The 22183-nt window shown below is 32.4% G+C and overlaps 2 protein-coding genes across 2 annotated transcripts; both read right to left on the reverse strand.

The window, feature by feature from the left end:
* Positions 1–9984: 9984 nt before the first annotated feature.
* On the reverse strand, positions 9985–13945 carry LOC128185629 (uncharacterized). Its single transcript, XM_052855229.1, has 3 exons — positions 13821–13945; positions 10634–10979; positions 9985–10370 (listed from the first exon to the last, which is right to left on the reverse strand). The coding sequence occupies exons 2-3, from the start codon at positions 10938–10940 to the stop codon at positions 10015–10017; spliced, it is 663 nt and encodes a 220-aa protein (XP_052711189.1). The 5' UTR covers positions 10941–10979; positions 13821–13945; the 3' UTR covers positions 9985–10014.
* A 2311-nt stretch (positions 13946–16256) lies between these two features.
* On the reverse strand, positions 16257–21532 carry LOC128185613 (PR domain zinc finger protein 13-like). The gene is made up of 3 exons (XM_052855207.1): positions 21252–21532; positions 18115–18358; positions 16257–17287 (listed from the first exon to the last, which is right to left on the reverse strand). The coding sequence occupies exons 1-3, from the start codon at positions 21453–21455 to the stop codon at positions 16419–16421; spliced, it is 1317 nt and encodes a 438-aa protein (XP_052711167.1). The 5' UTR covers positions 21456–21532; the 3' UTR covers positions 16257–16418.
* Between the last annotated feature and the right edge of the window lie 651 nt (positions 21533–22183).

Genomic DNA, 22183 nt, shown 5'->3' on the forward strand with positions numbered 1-22183 from the left:
AATAGAAAGTTGCAAGCATGCATATTCCTTTTAGATAAATAAAATATACATTCAGCACATGTTGCAATTAGGTTCCGGTGTTGTAAAGTGAGATTTTCCCCGAATAGATGGCTATGTAGTGAGTCTGAGACTTCCCCCTGAAGACTGGCTAAAAAAGTGAGCCTTTTCTGGAAGCAGGGGGGGGGGGTCTAACTATATTACCAGTCTTCCAGGGGCAGGTCATTCTTTCGATTTCCATTTTCCCCTCCATTTTATTACAGTATATATCATAATTAATTTAGTCTAATTTTGACAGGATATATGTACTGCAACACATTGCGATTGAGTCTTTCGTAATATCGGTAATCTAAATAAGCTATTGAGCTGCTACTGCCAAATGTAAATTTGTATGATAATTAAGTTAATTTATTTAAAACATTGCCTCATCCTTAATTTAAAAAAAAATGGCCGGGGGGGGGGGGGGTCATTATATACGGCTTTTGAAACGCTCACCTTTTCTCTCATTTGCATCGTTAAATCATTTTTAAAATATTATCAACGTTTCAGAATTATAAACTATATTTAGCACACAAACATTTGAAATTACAAAACATAATTATTTTATCTGATAAAAATAGTTTCACAGTTGTGAAACTATGATTAATAACTCTCAACTATAGTTAACGACTGTTGTATACGCCTCAACTTGTGCACAATTAACAATTTCTTTTATGAATAAAAGTAGTTCTACGGTACGTCAATCCGAAGTTACCGTTAAGTTACAGTTCTGCAGCTACTTGAACACTAGCTGTGGTTAAACCTTTTAAAAAATCTTTGTTGGCTACCATATATTGTATTTACTGTTTTTTGTGAAGCAGTCTAGGTAAGCTTAACATATGGTCCGAATTTAATTAGATTCACTGGACTTCTCTCCTTATCCAAGTCAAAAGTCCTTTAATGACGTTTTGAATCATGGTACTTCATATACCGTGTTGATATAATCTATAACAAGGAATGTCTATAACACAAGCACTATATTTTTCTGTATTGTTATAATGACTTGGTCTTGTCGATACCTGTCAGACCCTTAAAAGGGACAAAAAGTTTTAATCAGACTCAGCCATTTTCTCCAAAATAACTGTTCACAATCAGTTGAATGATAAAAATGTTAACTATATTATTCTGGGTGTAAGAGTTGAAAACCTAAATTTTATACTAATAAATATATATGGTCCTAATAATGATTCTCTAAAATTTTATAAGGAGTTTTCAAATAAAATTAGAGATATTTCTCAACATATAATATTAGGTGTTTACTTTGATTAAGTACTCAACAAAAATTTTTTATTACATGAACTACATACATTTAAAAAATCCAAACTCCATAGTCTAGATAAGAAGTCCTGAATCAAATAGACAATTTTTAGCTCAAATATATTTACCGTAGCAACAACCCAGAATAAAAAAATATACATGGAGACCTACCCCCCCCCCCAAAAAAAAAACAAGACTAGATTTTTTTAACCTCGGAATCTTTACAAACAAAAGCTCCGTGAATAAAATTCTAAAATAGCTACACTTCGGACAATTCACCAGTAGTGCTTTACTGCAAAATAAGGATTCTACAACTTCAACAATTATTAACAGATAAAGAGTATGTTAATATAGTTAAGGAAACAATAAATGATGTTAAAATACAATATTCACGTCCAGTCTATAATGCAGAAAACTTATTAGAATAGACAATGATATAATACAGTTTTTTATTTTTTTATTAAAGATCAAACTTTCATGGATATTTTACTAACAGATATAACAGGGAAAACAATTTCTTATGCGACTTTTAAGACAGAGAAAATAAGTGAAAAAGAGTCAGCTCTTGATAAAGATATAACAAATATAGAACAAAACTTAGTACGTAATTCCACAGAATGGTAACAAATAAACAATTGGGGTTTGAAGTTATCAGAAATAAAAGAATGATGGGTCAGTGTATTAGGGCAGAAATTAAATAGAGAGAAGATGGAGAGAAGCCCATTAAATATTTCTATTGACTAAAATTAAGAAATCACATAACTAAATAAATACCTCAAGTGGTTAAAGATGATGGACAAGTTTTTTCTGATCAGTTTCAAATTTTAGATGGAACAAAATAATTTTATAAAAACTTACATTAAAAAAAATATTAAATCGGAGATTATCAAAATTAAAAAAAATATCGAGCGATACAGAGTCTAAAAGAATTAAGGGCCAATTTACCAATTTTGAAATTCTCAGTTTAAAAAAAAAATAGCATATATATACAATAGCTGTTATCGGGGCTAGGAACCCAAAATCAATTGCAGTTATAATGATAAGTAAAATCAACATAGATGTTTTATGTTTGATGTCAAAAAGAAGTATAAACGTACCATATACACATTCTGTGATTGCCTGTCTGTCTTTTATAACTCTTTTACAAAGTATAATGTTATAAATCTATTTTTTTTGCACCAATATCGTTACATATGTGAAATTGTAAAAACGTTTCAATCAATTTACTTAAAAAAATATGCATAGCCTTAATAGGTGTAAACATGTCTTGATTAATCCTAAATCAAATTCTAGGTTAATTAATTTTTACCGTGGCATTAAAAATAACAGTCATCCTGTTTGTTTATACATGTAGTTTCTGTCATCAATTAAATTTGCTCAGATATTCCTACCATACTTTGTGTATATTTTCGTTTGAAAGTAATTAACCTTATAAACGTCATACAACTATTCTGAATATTTTTTTTCAATACTCCTAGCCAGGTAGTTTCACTACATTCGTAAATTTGCATTGCGATTGTTCCCGTTATCTTCAAGAAAGGGAACCCTTTTCTCGTTTATTTTATTTTTAGTGTCTTCGGAGATAGCATTGTATCGTACATGGTTTTTTAGGGATCTGGAATAACATTTAGAAGCTAATGTAATTGCAGATGACAAGAGTTTGTCTAGTTTCAATTTTTCCCCAGCAATAATAAACTCAACAAGATTGTCTGTTGATATAGCTTTGTCGTCACATGCTTTGATAAGACGGTCTTCATATTTTCTGAAAACTCCGCTTTCTTTATCGCACGTGCCAATGAGAAATTCAAATGTCTCCAAAACCTTGTCAAATTCACCTATATATAAAAAACCCAATATATTTCTTTTAAATCAGTGTCTAGCTATTTCAGTACGTGTGATCACAATATTTACATCATTACCAAGACTTCGGACTACATATACCTAACATACACAGAAATTCAATATGTAAATGTTGCTATTATCTGTGATTTATTAATTTTATTACCAAATTGTTACCTTTTTCTATTCTTTCCTTTGCTAAAGTTTCCGTAATTTTAGCTCTTTCTGTACAAATTTTTACCAGCGTCGTCTCGGAAAATGGAATTTGAAGGGTGGCTTCTGTCAATGATGTGATGTTGTACTTTGCACACATACTGTGGTTTCATTAATTTTCAAGGGCATCAAATTTCGTGGATAAAGTGAATATCACAGTTTCAAGGATACGTAAATTCGTGGCCAATGACCTTATCAATACAAAATGTTAATAAAAATTGCACTTCAATGAACATTTAATTTCGTGGATCAACTAAACAACGAAATCCACGAAAATTGGTATTCAACGAATATTGATGAAACCACAGTAGTTACAGCGAGTGGTATAACAGAGGTCTGCGCAGGAAAAATATTTCAGAATAGTTTGGAGATCAGGTCGTTCAATTTCATGGTTAATAGCTCTTTGGAGTGTTTGGGTGATAAAGTGTTCACATCTCTCTTTAACCTCTGACACCTGATACTCTTTTGCGAGTGGAAGAACGATGAAAACGGTATCATCTGTAAAAAGAAAGTTAAAAATAACAATGCAATTTGGAATGTAACATCTAAATTCTGACATCGACCTTTGATATTTTGTCCGTTTTTGGAGGGAATAAGATTACGTGTACGGTTAGTTTTAATGTAGTTTTGTACAATATATTTACAATGTGATTTTATTAAACATGGGGTATTTTTAATATTTAACAACAAAAATACCATTGAATACCCGTGATTGGAGGAATAGTCTCTGGGTCATAAAAACTCCTTAAAAATTCAATAATGTCCTTAAACTTCTTTCCTGGCAGAGGAACTTTCGTTAGATCTCTTTCCTAAAACTCTGATTCGAACATTTGCTCAAACTTTGGAGAATTGTCCGCTAACACCTGCTTGCAGACATGTAGCTGCATGCCTTCCACTTCAAGAATTACATCATGTGGAAGGAACAGTGTTGGTGGTTTCATCTCAGTCGTGTGGATTTCGGGGGATTCTTCCACTGCTGCATCTTGATTAGTATCTTCCATATCCATATTGTTTCTTTTACTGATTTTTATATCTCCAAACAAACTTCCTTGATATCTGTTCCAATGATAAAGTGGGAACATGCATGCATGGTATGTGCTTGTGGTGTTTCTATCGTAGCAAAGTGACCCTATTTTAAAAAGATAGTAGAGGTCGACAATGTATACCTTGTGTAACATTAAAAAGTAAATTTGTAAGAAGAAAATCGATAAACCTATACGAACACCAGCACGTTGTTTTGAAATTAATAAGAGCTATAAACATTTTTGCCGACACAGGTAAACGTCAAGATACATTATATTAAATTGATACGGTCTGTAGAATATAAACGAGTTTTTAAATTAGTAAAATGTCAATCATTTTTTTTTTAAATTCTTGTCATATCAATTTTGCAAATTTTTTTTAACTGAATGCACGTATATTGGGTAAACCCTCAAATTATTTTTAGAATTGGTAAAGAAAATAGTTTCTACACTTGCTGAGTGTGTAATAATTTCTTTACTGTGACCTTTTAAATCAGAATTCTGAATTATCATTTGAAGAAAAGAATTGAAATGTACCCCCTTTCCATAACTGTGATATTACCTACTTTTACTTTCATTTTCAGTTAGTCAATACAGACGCATTTTGCCGAAAAACGAATTTGACTTTACATCATGCACGAAATTTTAACAAGAGTGAGAGAATTTGATGAGCTTTCAATAAAGGGAATTTTTGTTGCTGTATGAAAATTAGGGACGGGGCTATGAACCAAAATTTTCACATTTCCGCCAATGAAAAATGTATAAGTGGACTATTTTACATACCTTAGATATTTCTCTTTTAATCAAATTGTTCGATTCAGTCTTTTACATGAAGATCAAGTTCACATTAGACACTGTTTTGAAAACTTGCTTACTTGTTGATTACGATGGTCTAAAAAGCAGCTTTATGGCGGCTTACTCAGCAGGCAAAGGGAAGTATCTTGCTCTTTTAAATTGCAGCTTTTGTTTCAAAGGGAAGTATTTCGTTCTTTCAAATTGCAGTTATTAAAGTACAAGATGGGCGGGTTTGGTTTAGCTTAACTTTGTGCACACCAGTATGCACCGGTGTAAACATTTGGTATTGTATATCAAGTTCACTTAAAAGGTGTAGTGTACATGGTATGGTGACGTTAAGAACATATATGACGAAAAAGAAGGCAGTTTTAACAGAATCTGATGTTCTGCGACAATCCATTACTTATTTCTGATAAAAATACAATAGGATACACACCTTTTAAATTTAATGGCTTTCATACCAAAGTCAGCATACATGTATGTGAGACTTTTTATCCGTTTAAAATCAATTGTGAAGATTCCAATCATAGCTTTTCCCCACCATATTGGTCTCATAGCTACAACCAAGAATATATGCCCATGTCTCAGTGAAGAAAAGTGAATACCTAAAGCTACAGCACTACACTTGATTTACAAAAAGTGTACACAATGTACACTTAAATTGGAAAAAAAAATCAGGCGCACCCGATGAAGTGAGTTTTATTTTCACCTTTGTACATGTACCTACCATACGAATACACCAGGACACATTTTAGATAATGCAGATTCATAGGAAGTTGCAAGCATGCATGTTCCTTTTAGATTAATAAAATATACATGTACTGATGTAGCACTTGTTGCAATTAATCTATGGTATTGTAAAGTGAGAGTTCCCCATTAGTGAGATTTCCCCTATAGTGAGAAGGATGGCTATGAAATGCGACTTCCCTCGAAAGGCTGGCTAAATAGTCAACCAATTTTTGTCTTCCAGAGGTGAGTCATACTTACTATCAAGTTATTCTTTCCTTCATTTTAGCGAGGCTCTCCCTTCCTTCAAATATAGCTTTGTCCGGTAAGAAACAATTTGGTTTTAAGTAGGGATGTCAATTTTACTCGGTTAGCTTAGTCGATTAATCGCGCGATCGGAGGTTTTGGTCGAGCGATAGTCGAGTACTCGATGATTAATTTAAAAATGTATGTCCTTTTCAAATCTATCAATGCTACTGCCAAATGCATCTTAAAATATCTCAAACTAAAAAAAGAAAAACTGATGTTATACACATAATGTATTTGAAAATGTAAATTAAAAAGTATTAATTAAAATGTTCCAGCTTTTCCTTTTTTTCTTTTAAAGAGGCATGGTCACGAGTTTGGTCAAATTCTTTTTCTGTCATAATTTACAATGCTTAGGAATGCATTTCTAATGATCAAATAAAATTTGAGAGTCAGTCGTAGAATTATAAGCAAGATACAAGGCTCACAATTCTCTGTCATGTAAACAAGGCTCGTGCCCTTACATAGGTTCAATATACCAGTAAAAATCTTTTTAAACTGATTTTTCTATACTCTTAATCAATCATTTTAAGCATAAAGAAACAGTTTTTAACGTTTAACACATTCAATTTAGGTCTTAAACTGGAATTTTCACTTCAACATTTTTAAATTTTAAAAAATGTAAGCAAAAGCTTCTATAGTTTACATAGCAAAGAATTGTAAGCTCTGTAACTCGCTTATAACTCAACAAATGACACTCAAATTTTGGTTGCCTATTAAAATTGCCTTACTTAAGCATTGTAAAAATCAAAATCAGAAAAATAAATTTTGACCAAAATCGTGACTTTGCCCCTTTAAATCTTATGCATAATTGAGCCCCTTAACATCTCAAGTAACCTGTTCAATTTTAATAAAATAATTGTCCGTCTCCAATCAATTATTGAAGATTAATGCTTATAAAAACAAACGCCTTTAGATAACTATTGATATGTTTAAATTTTTGATAATGCAAATATATAATCCAATAAATAACTGATTAGAAGAAACACAGATTGTTCCCAAGTACATGTACATGTCTGCTTAAGTAAATCAAAAGAGATTAATTATTAGCCGCTTCAAAAATACACCAGGGGCACCGGATCCTCTCGTAATTACGAGATAAATATATTTTTTTATGTGGTCCAATTCGTCTTTTGTAATTTGGTGTTCATCAGAAATGCAGTTTCTTCATCCCCTTAATGGCATTCAGTGCAATCCATTTTTGAATGTTACTTTTGTTGTAGCCTGTCAATATTATACGTCATAAATGGTCAATGTCTTACTTCAAGTCTTTTGTTGACAAACCGTCGAAAGCTCGAACATTTTGGTTACAAACTCATTTTCTCAAAAAAGTAATGCATGTATCATGATCCCATTTTTTTCATATTCTTTTATTTTATGCATGTATCCTAAAATCAGGAAAACATTTGTCAATCAATACTAAAAGCCATATAAAATGGTCATTTCTTTAATAGAAAAAAATGACTTGAAATAGCCTACAATTGACGCCAACCTCGCAAGAGTATTTAAATAACAAATGGAATAATGATAGCTCAACATAATTTATTGCAGACGCCGATCTGTTACATGTTCATATTAAATTAATTTATAGCAAGTAAACAAATGTAGAATATAATCTAATAAATAGTAAAATTTTAAGTCGTAAATCACAATGAAGAACTGGAAAGTAGACAATGTTTCAAATGACCACAATTTCTACCTCGACATCCGACTTCATCTGAATGTTAGGGTGCCGTAATTTTATGTGTCTCTATAGATCCCGACGCCTGATCAAAATCTTACCACAATGATCACACTTGTATGGGGTCTGTCCCTTCGCGTACAGGCGCACGTGCTTGATTAGATTACTTTAGTATAGATTATCAAATAGTATTTTTTACATTGTGCCCTCTCTAAGTCAGAGTTTAAGTATACTCGAGGATTAATATTAAGAGACTTAGGACACGATTAGAATGCGATAAATAAAAAATGCCATGTCGTGGTATATATTTATATCTTAAAAAACATTTTAATATGAAATATCATGTCAAAAATAAGTTTAATACAATTAAGGTAAATTAAATTTCTGCAATGAGATATTAATTTATTTTTCTAGAACCAAATGGCTTATCAACCACAATTGAGGAAAATATTTTTGGATTAAGAAAGAACGAAATAGTAAGAAAATATACCTTAATTTTTATTTTTAAAAGTTACAGAAAACACGTGTTTTTATGAATTAAGTGGGCGTGTCGATATTGCCTATCGATAAGCTGTCTAAGGGTGTTTACGGGTCAATAGGGTGATTTCATCCATGCTACACATGACTTGGACGCGTATATATTACAATTCGTATTAAAAAAAAGTTATCCAAAGTTTGAGGCTATTTTCTAACAAAATATCCTTACCCACCCCTCCAAAATTATAACATTAATATTGAAATTTTGTTTTTTTTTAATGAATTTTTCTTCTTTGTTGAATTATTCTGCATGAAAGTAAAGAGACTAAGAAAGCCATGTTCATTGTACTATATATATATATATATATATATATTTGTTATTAAAGTCTTTTGCATTCGCGCATGCGAGCCCATCATATGAATTATATGTTTGCATTTTATTTTATAAATAATTTATGTTCTGTTAAACTGGTAAATAAGAACATATTATTCTTTATAATTCTTCTTTCTAGGAAATTATTAAAATAGTAAATGCATGATCGATATAATCATGTTCCAACTTATGAACTTATGAACCTCTTTTGGCCATTGGTTTATAAAAAAACATCATCCATATTTAAAAAAAACAACTTGACATAAGCTTGCTCCACAAAACAATTCTGATTTGAATATGTTTTAACTAAAAAGATGATGGTCCATCAAAATCATAAGAGGAAAAAAATACCCTTTTTAAATTCAATAAAAAGATATGCACACGTGTAAACGTGTCTTGTTTATCCCTAAATTAAATTCTAAATTGATTAACTTGTCAGTGACATGAAACTACGTGTACTATCCATCATGTCTGTTTATACTTTCTGTCATATGATATTTTTTTCGGATATTCCTACCAAACGTTTTGTTTACATTCGTTTGAAACTCATTGACCTCATACACGCCATAAAAATATTCTGAATAATTTTTTTATTGTATACACCCAGCAACGTAGTTTTAGTACATTCGTAACATTACATCGTATTTGCTCCCGTTCTTTTCAAGAAATTTAACCCTTCTCTCGTTAATTTTATTTTTAGTGTTTTCTGAGATATCCTCGTATAGTATATGATGTTTAAAGGATCTGGAATTACATTTGGAAGCTAACGTAATTGCAGATGACAAGAGTTCATCTAGTTTCAATTATTCCCCAGCAATAATAAACTGAAAAAGATTGATTTTTGATATAGTAGCATTTTCACAGGCGATGATAAGACGGTCTTCATATTTTCTAATAACATTGCTTCCATCTTCATCGTTCATGCCACGAAGAAATTCAAATGTCTCCAAAACTTTGTCGAATTCTCCTATATAAAAAAAATTTGTTTTTTCACAGATAGTTATACTATATTATTTAATTACTTGGACCTGGAATTATATATATATATATATATATATATATATATATATATATATATATATATATATATATATATATATATATATATATATATATATATATATATATCAAAACTTTAACTATTTTGTATACAATATTTTCTTAACTTAAGACTTAGTCGGTATAAACCTGACGTATACAGATATATGTTAAGTTTACCACGTAATTGCAATAAAGTGCCATTTTATATAGATGTAATATTGTTCTATTACGAGTACTGCGATAAGTGATTATAAATTATTGTTACCTTTTTCTATTCTCTCTTTTGTTAAAGTTTCAGTAAGCTTTGTTCTCTCTGTACAAATTTTTACATGCGTCTCCCCGGAAACAGGAGTTTGAAGTGAGGTTTCTGTCAGTGATTTGATGGTGTATTTTGCACACATAATTATGGCGAGTGGTAAAACAGAGGACAAGTTATATAGTTCTGCGCAGGAAATATACTTCAAAAGAGTGTGAAGATCAGGCCGTTGAATTTCATTGATAATAGCCTTTTGAAGTGTTTGGGTGATGAAATGTACACATCTCTCTTTAACCTTTGACACCTGGTATTCTTCTGCGAGTGGAAGAATAGTAAAAACCGTATCATCTGTAACAAGAGAGTTAAACTATAATGCATGCAATTTGAAATAGGTTTAAATTTTGATTTAAAAAAAATCATATTAAAAACCATCTCTTTTCTGTTGTGCCAAGCCATTTCGAATTTTGTTTATTTTCTTGTTTTTATCAGGAACAAATATATTTTGTATATGGTTAATTTTGATGTAGTATTGCGCAATACATATGCAAGTTGATTTTTATAAAACCTGAGGTTTTTTTTTAAATACTTTACAACAAAAACACTTTAAATACCCGTAATCGGACGAATAGTTTCGGGGTCATAAAAACTCCTTAAAAATTCAACCATGTCCTTTAACTTCTTGCCTGGCAGGGGAATTTCCGTGAGATCTTTTTCCTTAAACTCTGATTGGAACATTTGCTCAAACACTGGAGATTTCTCCGCTAACACCTGCTTGCAAATGTGTAGCTGACTACCTTCCACTACGAGAAATACATCATGTGGAAGGAACAGTGTTGGTGGCCTGATCTCAGTCGGGTGGATTTCGGTGGACTCTTCCACTGATGTATCTTGTTTATCTTTTATATCCATATTGTCCATTTTCTGATTTGTATTTCTCCAAGCAAATTTCCTTGATACCTGTTCCAACGATAAAGTCTTTGCATGATACCCCAGAAGGTTCATTTAAAAAATATATAATTCTTATACGTACTTAGGCCATGCATAGATAGCCCCCTCCAATCCTTTTTTTTAAATAAAACAAATTGCATTTATTTCTTGGTTATATTTATATATACACAATACGTAATAATTAATGTTTGGTTATGTCAAGTCTTTTTCAGCTTATTTTTAAAACAGTGTTGTTAACTCTTACCTAAATAAGTCAGTTGATAATGCGATTTTTAAACATAGCTCAAGAAGTAAAAAGGCTTAAGTTTTATTTTCCATTAAAAAATTAGAATTTTTTCAAAGGTAGAAAGTAAAATTGGTTGTCCAACGTTAAATGCTGATACTTTTCACTACATGCTGATACTTCAACATTATACATGCTGATACTAGTCTTCAACATTATACATGCTGATACTTCTGCATTACATGCCGATACTTCAGCATTACATTCTGATACTTCAACATTACATACTGATACTTCAACATTACACGATGATACTTTATGACATTTTGTTATACTTTCATGTTAAATACTGAAATCTGATTGGTTAAGACGCAGTTAATAATATTTTCAATTACCCTCAGCGTTAGCAACGCACTTAGCAACGGGTAACATTAAAAAATGTTACATGCACGAAAATTTTGCGCGTACGGTTCGCTGTAGAATTCACGTTATTCCTATATAAAAGCAGTAAAATTTTCTTAATAATTAAGACATTCAGTATAACAAAATAAATAGTGCCTGTTTGGGAGGATAACAGTTAAAATTGACACCCCTCGAAAACCATTGTCAACCTCCGCTTCGCGTCGGTTGACAATGGTTTTCTCGGGGTGTCAATTTCAACTGTTACCCTCCCAAACAGGCACTGTTTATATAATATTACATGCTGATACTTCAACATTAAATGATGATTCTTTAACATTACACTAGACATTGACCCGTGCGTGCACGGGTTGACATTGCATATGATATCCGACATCGAAATACGCTAAAACCCAGAACACGTTGATGCCTGTGAAGATTTTAACACTTGGCTGTTTCCCTGTTTCTATACTGATCAGATAGATCCACTGAGATTAGTTTCGATCAAGATACTCAACAAATACTTACATTTGATTACGTGTTGTCTTTTAAAATGGTCATTTTAAAGAAGATGGAGGAATCATTAGTTTAGTCGTGAAACACAATTTCAATTTCATTTTTTTCCTTTTGATATAATTGATAATGTTATAATACAAGTTAACAAAATGACAATTAAATTCTTAAGAAAAATCAGTTTTGAATATTTTAACAAATGATTTAAAATTAACCTTAAGTTTTGGTGGTATCGAACCTCTAAAACAAACCCTTGCTCTTTGTGGTAATCTTATGTATGGTGCTCTAAACATAATGTCAGTCACAATAAAGTACGGTGTTTAAACGCTATAATTATCCGACTTTGGCTACAAGTTCACGGACTTGTATTATTTTTCTTAAACGTCCAATTGTTGATATACAAAATGATATTTTTTAAATTATAGTGTGTCATTTCTACACATTTTTGTTGATTGAAATTGATTTGATTTCCATTTAACCCTTATTTAGACTATGAAAAAAAATGGAGCCCAGACCCACTCTTTAAAAGAGTACGCATTGAAGTTCTAATTACATTATTTTCAGGTTTTGACACGCATGCCCTAGTTTAAATCAACAAGTTCCAAGTATTTAACATATTTAAGGTTTACAAATCGATGTTATGTTAAACATAAATTGTTTTTAATATTAATTTCAAAAAGAAATTATAAGATTTGTTGATATTTTATTTTAACAGCATCTTATCTTTTTCTCGTATAGGTATTTTACACGCCTTATTCATCCATCTTCTTTAACGAATATCTGCTTGTTGAGAGCATCGGCTGTGGTATTTTTATCAGGACAAAGTGTCCAATTTTTGAAAAGATCGCAGAGGTCGAGAGTGTATAGTTTAATCTTGAAAAAGTAACATTAAGATTGTAAGAGGAAAAAATGATCACCCTATAGGAACACCAGCTTTTGTATTGAAATTAATAATAGCTGAAAATTTTATGCTGACACAGGTAAACCTCGAACACGGTATCTTGATACGGTCTGTAGAATTAATAAAATGTCGATACTTTTGTTTTTTTTAATTTCTTGTCATTCCCATGATATGGTGCAAGCTTTTTAAATGAATGCATTTTTGGGAGTTGATTTTAAATCAACTCCCCTATGCAGTCACTCGGACAAACCGAAAGTGAAACAGTGTTTGGACCTCAGCACAAATCATTGCTCCTGACAAGACTTAGTTCTTAAAAATAATTGATGAATTCGATGTAATGTATGCTAAAGCATTGTTTTTCAAGGAAACTTATTTACAAATACCTTAAGAATAGTCAGATTTTAAATAGTACGAACAATTTAAATATTTTTTGTAGTCGTATGTATTCCTACGCCAGAGTTCAATATAGTCTCGTTAAACTCGACGCTTGGCTGAACGTTTGGTTGAACGAGACTAGAGTTCAATATTGCTTGGATCCATACAATTTTCGAGAAATATTTCTACCACTGATACATAGTTTGATTGAATTAATTTTATCTTTAAATATTATTTAACATGATTCATATGGAGGTTTCTCGACATTCTAGTCGAAAAAGTTAAAAAATTCATATTATAAAAATATGCGTAATTCAAATTACAAACTACGTATACATGTACTTGTCATGCAAAATAACATTTCATTGATTTTAAAATAAATAAACATCGACAAAATCAACTCCCGTCAGTTCTTCAGTACTTTGATTACTGTACGTACCTTTGTTTTCTGGTTAAGATATATCGCTTTCAATCAATTGCTCTATTCCGTCTTCAATATCAAATTCATAACTTATACTGTTTTGAAAACCTGCTTACTTGTTGATAACGACGGTTTAAAAGATTGCTTTATGACGGTGTATTCAGCAGGTTAAGGCAAGTATCTCGCTTCTAAGAAAAAGATAGAGTGACTTTTACTTTCACTTTTATACAAATGTACCTACCATATTAATACATCAGGACACATCTTAGATGGTACTACAGATACATAGAAAGTTGTAAACGTGCATGTTCCTTTTATATAAATAAAATATACATGTAGCACTTGTTGCAGTTAGTTTTTGCTGTTGTATAGTGAGAGTTCCCCCATAGTGAGATTTCCCACGAAAGGATTGGTATGTAGTGCAACTTCCATCGGAAGACTGGCTAAATAGTCAACCTTTATTGGAGGCGGGGAAGGGAGGGGGTCTCACTATATCACCAGTCTTCCTTCAAATATATTTGTCCAGTATAACAAAATTTGGTTTTTATATATAGTACTGACGTTTTAAGTATTTGAATAAAATATCTGTTACAGAATGTATCATAATTAATTTACATCAGATTTATAAGACTCTGATTTTGACAGGATGTAAGTGCTAAAACACATTACAATTTAGTCTTTCGTAATAATGTAATAATTTGAATAAGCTATTGAGCTGACCTACCGTCAGGTTTTAATTTGCGTGATAATTAAGGAAATTCATATAAAACAATGCCTCATTCTCGATTTAAATAAAACCCAAATTCAATATGGAGGGAGGGGGGGGGGGGGGGGCGGGGCTCACTATACTCGGCTTATAGCACGCCAAACGCGGGGGTGTGGGGTATGTGAGCTTGTTCACCTTTCCTTTCATTCACATTTCTGAATCATTGTTAAAGCTATCATTTATGTTTCAGAAGTGTAAACTATAATTATCACACAAACATTTTCAAATGCAAAACGGTTGTGAAACTATGTTAACAACTCTCAACTCTAGTTAACAAATGTTGTATACGCCTCAACTGCAACTAGCCGCAGCTTCTTGAGCGTAATAAATAATTATGCAGTTTCTGTAATGAATGGAACTGTAGCTCTACCGCCAATACCGTTAAGCTACAGTTCTGCAGCTTGTCGAACACTAGCTGTAGTAGAGGCCTAATAAGTCGGACCAAGCAGTTTTAAAGAAGTTTAAGAAGAAGTAGCAAAGCAAATTGATTAATAAATTCATTAAACTGTTTATTAATAAGAAGGATACATGTAATTTGTTTTCAGACTCCAAAATGTTAATATACAAAATCAATTATTTTCAATATACATATACTAGGTTGTGTATAAACATATATATAAAACACAATTCGGGTAAATCCTATATATCCAGGATTGAAACTATACAGTCATTAAAGTCATCTGTAACTAATAGAATTGTGTTTTTACGACTATAGGACTACTTGGTATTTACATCGGAGTGGGATTATAATATTTAGGTTGAAATCTCTTTCCACGAATTCATATAACATAAAGTCGAATCCGATCATTTTATGTAAAAATTAATGGATAATGATCGTTGTTATTTAAATTTTTTTCAAAATTACTAGTAAATCAACGTTTCTAAAAAGAAAAAGATAAGACTAAAAGGGTGATCCAGTCGACTAGGAGGTCCTTTCAGGAACGCACCATTTTATATCAATCTTTTTTCGTAATAACGAGATCTTTTCTCGTGATTACGAGATAATTAACTCATAATAACGAGATCTTTTCTCGTAATAACGAGATCTTTTATCGTAATTACGAGATAATTAACTCGTAATAACGAGATAATTTACTCGATCGTAATAACGAGAACTTTTCTCGTAATAACGAGAAAATTATATCGTAATAACAAGATCTTTTCTCGTAATTACTAGATATTGGACTTGTAATTACGAGATTTTTTCTCGTAATTACGACATAAATATATTTTTTTTATGTGGTCCTATTCGTCTTTCGTAATTTGGTGTTCATCAGAAATGCAGTTTGTTCATCCCATTTAATGGCATTCAGTTCAATGCATTTTTGAATGTTACCTTTGTTGTACCCTGTCATTAATATGCGTCATAAATGTTCAATGTCTTACTTCAAGTCTTTAATTATACAGGTGACAAACAGTCGAGAGCTCCAACATTTTGGTTACAAACTCATTTTCTCAAAAAAGTAATGCATGTATCATGTTCCCATTTTTTTCATATTCTTTTATTTTATGCATGGTATAGGTGGCCTAAAATCAGGAAAAAACTTGTCAATCAATACTAAAAGCCATATAAAATGGTAATTTTTTTTTTTTTTTTTTTTAGAAAAAATGACTTGAAATAGCCTACATTTGAAGCCAACTTCGTAAGAGTATTAAAATAACAAATGGAATAATGAAAGCTCACCCAATTTATTGCAAACGCCGATCTATTACAAGTTCAAATTAAATTATTAAATTATAACAAGTAAACAAATGTAGAATATAATCTAACACATAAACTAAAATTTTAAGTCATGTAAATTTACACAATGAAGTGCTGGAAATGTATATCAAGTACATTAGACGATGTTTCAAATGACCACGATTTCTTCTTCGACCTCCGACTTCACCTGAATGTTTGGGTGCCGGGATTTTATGTGTCTCTCCAGATCCCGGCGCCGGACCAGAATCTTACCACAATGATCACACTTGTATGGGGTCTGTCCCTCCGCGTGCAGGCGTACGTGCTTGTTAAGATTACTTGGATCTCCGAACGGACGCATGCAAACCTTGCATTTTAAAGGTTTGTACCCAGTATGCGTGCGCAAATGAATTTTCAATCCGTACTTCCGGGAATATAGTTTTCCACAATACAAACATAGATGTCCCTTCTGAGATTTATCAGCAAAGAAGGATTTGGGTAAAAGGTCCAGCGGTTCCCCCTCTACGTCACCGGGTAGCGGAAGTTTGAATCTTGTGGGGTCACCACTGTAAGAACTGAGAGTTTGTCTATCCTTAAGCTCGTTCTGCCATTCTTGTAGAGAACTTTCTAATGTTGCCGCTCGACTAGTTGGCAGAAAATACGGCGCTAGAAGTTTGCTGTAAACGAGATCATGAGGTTGGAAAGCCATAATAGGCGCAAAGGACATCGGGAAATACGGCATGGGTGGATAACGGTGGAAGTCTATGGGGTTTGTCTCTGAGTTTTTGTACTTCGGGGTTCTGTGTTTCGGAGATTGAAATGCGCTTCCGAGAGTCCGCAAATCCATACCGGTTTTCCTACTTTCTACAGGAGATCTCTGACTACTTCCGGTATCTGCAGAATCAAGAAATGGCCGAAATAGTTTTTGCTGTTGTTGCGTCATCATTTCTTGCGTACATACGTATTGGATGTGGGCCTTCAGTGGATTCGGGTATTTGAACGTCTTCCCACAAGAGTCACAGGCGTAACATTCCTGTCCTGTAAAAATAAAGATACAAGGTAACTAAAAATAGTACAAATAATATAAATAAATGAAGTTTACTATGAAATATTTATTGAAAATTTGAGGATTAAAATATGTTTAAGTTTTGCCTTTATAAGTTATCTCTGTATGTAGCACCTTGGTTTGGTATTACATATGTAAACTAAGATTCAGACTGCATGATTTATCAATTGAAATAACCTTTTCACCTATATGTATTATCATTATTACATATAACTGAATTAAATATCTTTTTTTTTTAAGGTTTGCAATTTAGTTACAAATCACGCGTTAAATGCACCCAATTCATATATCATTCCGATTCTACATGTAATAAACCATCTCTTTACAAGTTACCCTCACGCTATTTTGTGGGTTTTTTTTTTATTCTTAAAAGTCATCTACGAATATTTTCATGTTTCTGTTATATATCTTTGGTATAATACCATCTTATGTAGATATCAAATAGCATAAAATTTATATCATCGAAATATATATCATAGAAAAAAAAAAAATCATAAACTATTTTTTAACATTAAGCACAATCATATAAAGAGATTTTGCATGATGTGTCATTCATATAGGACCGAATTCTAATCAATTTACACGGAACATTTCAGTACAGACGAAAACGAATTCATTCGAAAAATATCATGACAAAAAAAAAATGATATATAAATTAAACACGTCACGTGTATCTACTTGCAGTACAGACGCAAATCCATGTGAGAAATATTATGACAAAATATATAGTTAGATGTTAGATAAATTTAACACTTTACAGGTATCTACTTGCTCTACAAATCAAAGCGGATTCACTGACCTCGTATGTTAACCAGGGACAGGAAAGGGATGCCGCACTTTATCGCAAGATCGTCGCTATACCAGCCCAACACCTCTTCTCCAACCCTCAGTTTCCGCAGGGTCCTTAAATAAATACCCCCGTCACCCAACCGAAAAAACTCGGCATTCTGCTCGTGGCGGTCTCGTGCGGGACGCACCCCCCTCAACCAATCAGTGCTTGTCGTATGCAGCTCGGGTACAATCGTGTCATCTTGAAACTTCACCTGGTAATTAAAAAGTTAAACACTTAACATATTTCAATCTTAGAACAAATATTGGATTAAAGTTGATAATTTCCTCTATGGAAGTATTAAATAAAAATTGATCAATATCGACGTGTAATCCTTGTACAAATTGACAGAAGCGATCAACCGGAGGCAGATTTGATGCAATGGATATTTTCTTCCTTTCCAGTGGAGATCCCGGCGGGGGATTATAATTTTATTTCAATTCTTGGTCAATAAGCAAAGGGTTTTACTTTACACCTGTCTGCAGCATGGAGACACCTTGTACCCACGACTGGCAACAGTGTCTACCGATTGTTTACACACAGAGGTGATCCCCATCCACGCCAAATACAGTGATCAAACAAGAACGAAATCCCTTAATCTAATATAATAGGTTAATAAAGAACTCAAAACGGTCACGGATCTGAAAAATTCAAATAGTTGCACGTTCCGCTGGATGCAATTAAAATGTCTTTTGCCTGACGCAACTGCAACTTCCTTCCAAACAGCGCACTTCGGTTTAATTTTCTTGGTCAGAGAAAGCTCGCGCAAGATGTTTTAGCATAATTGAGTCGCGAAGGCTTTGTCAAAATTGTGGACATAGTGACCACGTCGACACGTGCTGCGCACGAGAATACAGCCACTTGATCCATCTCGACATTTTAATGCGTCCTTACAGCGGCCATCTTCCACCTCACTTGAAACAAATGACCCACTTGCAGGCCCCTTCAGAAAATGATTTGTACAAAATTTTTCTGATTTATTGATAAATAACACAGCTAATTACAAGTCTGGCCCATTCCCTCTCCGTACGTCTTGTGTCAAAATGAAAATCTCTGAAGAACCCCGAAGAGGCAAATTACATGGCTCTGGTTTTACCGGGGCTCCGTAGGAAAGGCCATGAACATCTGACTCGGCGAATTAATCAAAGCACGTATGACACATTCCCAAACAGAATACCCCTAGAAGTGGACAATGTGCAAGATAAACCTTTCTGATGAAAGGAGTCGAGTGCTACAATTTACTTTCTGTGATGGCCAAGTGGTCCATTATCTCAAACAGGGATGTGAGATGTCGGACAATATTGTTCAGATTCATCAATCGATTATCGGCAATTTTAGGTGCACTAATCCTATATTATTAGTGTACACAAATGTTTGGTCTTCTAGCGGATTCAGGAATATGAAAATTTGATAAGTTTGTAGGAAAAAATGTATATATATACACTACGATTCAAACCAAAATTTGCATCATTAAACATATTACCTGGTCAAGTACATGTACTACATAAACTACAAATAGTTTAGTATATAGTTGATTATTTACCATAAAAATTTTGAAAGATTTTTAAGGAAGAAAAAAAATAGAACTCCACTTTGTGTTTATTTTTTAAATACGTTTTTGGTCAGTCAGTAGGAAAATTGTTATATCGCTGTTGTTATTCTATAGTATGATTTCTACAGGAAATCCCAAGTTCATGTCTTACACTCAAAAGTTTTTTTCAGGTAAAAATTAAGCAACAAACAGTATATACATTATATCACACATGCATACAATTTCTATATGGAAAGTATGGTTTTATTTTGTTCAAACTTCTGACATTCGAAATTAAATCTGTAGTATATGCCCGCACCTCGAAGAAGTACCATATTATATACATGTAATTATCTGACTTTGTTCAAATAACTTAAGTATTGGAGACTGCAATTTTCCTAATGATATAACTTTGATTTTACTCGGGTTTAAATAAAACGTTTATTGATCTACGATTAAAGTGGACATAATATATGGTTGAAATTACCATTTCAAGTCAGGATAATTGATGTAATTTTTAATCTCAATTTGTACATCTATATTATTTTTTGTCGCTTCACTATTTTTTTTTCTTTTCATATTTCTTTAATTTTTATTTATGGTACCTAATTTTAGAGCTTGACATCATTACTGGTTTTAGAGGGAAAATTCACCCTGTTATCTGGGTAAGATAACAAGCATGATTTTAGTGTTTTTGTTTTTTTTTTAAATTTCCCTTTACAATATTGCAATTTTTAAATAAGCTAATTAGAATTCTCAAAGAGCAATAAAAGTATTTATCGTTTATTTTTCGGATTCTCAGAATTTTAACATTATCCATTCAGACTAAAAACTTGATTGAATTTACATGTAGATAACTTTTTTTACGCCATGTGTATGCAAATTATTTATGTAAATTTTAAAAAAAAAAAACCCACCCTGTTTCATACGTTTTAGCACAGTACCGTTACTGAAATAAGACATTTTAAAAATGGCATCTATTTCTGGTTTTAATATCAAAATTAACTTACAAATACTAATTAATTAAAAAATTCAATGTCTTGTATGCCACTGAATAAAACATTTTCCACATGAAGAATTCTTATCTACAAGGATACAATCTGTAATGTTATCTTTTTCCTTTGTTTTAATTTGATTTTCATCGACATCACACTTTTCACTTAAGTGTGATGTCGATTAAAATCCTCCAATTAAATCACTTATTGTTACATTTCCTCCCGGATGATAGCAGGATTACAGAATACGATCTTATTTAAAAATGGTTTTAACAATTGAAAGAAAACTAAGAAGTTGCTTTCTGCTTACTTTAAAGATATTTTGCAAAGTAAACCAGTACCGAATCAAAGAAAATTTTTTTTACTGCCAGTATGATAAAACGCGAAGATCAAACTCGAGAGTTATTATCATGATTTTAAGATGAAAGTAAGAACGGAATGAAATGGAATGAACAAATGAATGAAAAACGCAAGTTTTTAGACAGTTGATTCGGTTATGTTAATTAATATTTTGATACCAAATGGAATTACATGCAGCATTAAATTAATAAATCAAATAAAATGAATTGATAAATTAATACCTTTATATCAACGGAGCTATGGAGTTCATCATTAGCATCTCTACCAAACCGGAATTCCCCGGGGTATGGACCAGCCACACCCCTTGCCGGAATACTGGTCCTCGCCACCACCCGAAACTTGGAAGGGGTCAGAGGGGTGGGGGCGAGTGGTGCCACTACAGAGGACATAGTAGAGAGCCTGGATCCGCTAGGCAACGATTCCATCAGGTTTACGGGAAAGAAGTGACATTCAAAACCTTGCGAATTATTCAAATGAAAACTAAAAATCTAGTGTTTTGGTTTTATAGGATGTAAAGTGTGATGGACAGTCCCGTGAACTAACAGCTGCTAGTGAGCGGGCGAGTCTCTATGACAATTATTTGGTTTCTATGACAATATCAAACTTTCTCCTTCAGCGGGACACACCAAAAGCCGACAGCAGCGGCGACGCATGCGCTCTTGGTCATTTATTACTCGGAATTCAATTGATATTAAAATTCATTGACATAAACCAAATCAATTGGTGATATGATATAAATTTCGGCTTCGTACATAGTTTTGGTCATCGGTTTTGTTTAGCATTAAAATTGATCAGTTACCATAACACTAGCTAGGTCTGGTTACAGACGATGATAATTCGGCGCGGTTTATCTCGGTGGTTTGAAATATCCTCTCTTGTCCTGTGCAGGGGATTAACACCCCAATGCCTGTTTAAAAACCCTTTATTCCTCAAATAAGTTTATCTGTTAAAGGTGTGACATTTCTAATGATGGATATTTCATTTTAATTTTTATTGGTGATACCGATCTAAATTGAATTTTAATGACCTTGAAGAATCGAATTTCATTTTCAAATAAAAAGTGTTCCGATGTTTAACCGGTTCACACTTTCGGTTTGTTGTAAGCAGAAACACCATCTTTTCCCCCATCAGAAACTATTGTTTCATCTGATTA

Source organism: Crassostrea angulata, chromosome 5, assembly GCF_025612915.1.
Source record: "Crassostrea angulata isolate pt1a10 chromosome 5, ASM2561291v2, whole genome shotgun sequence".
NCBI classification, from domain to species: Eukaryota; Metazoa; Mollusca; class Bivalvia; order Ostreida; family Ostreidae; genus Magallana; species Magallana angulata.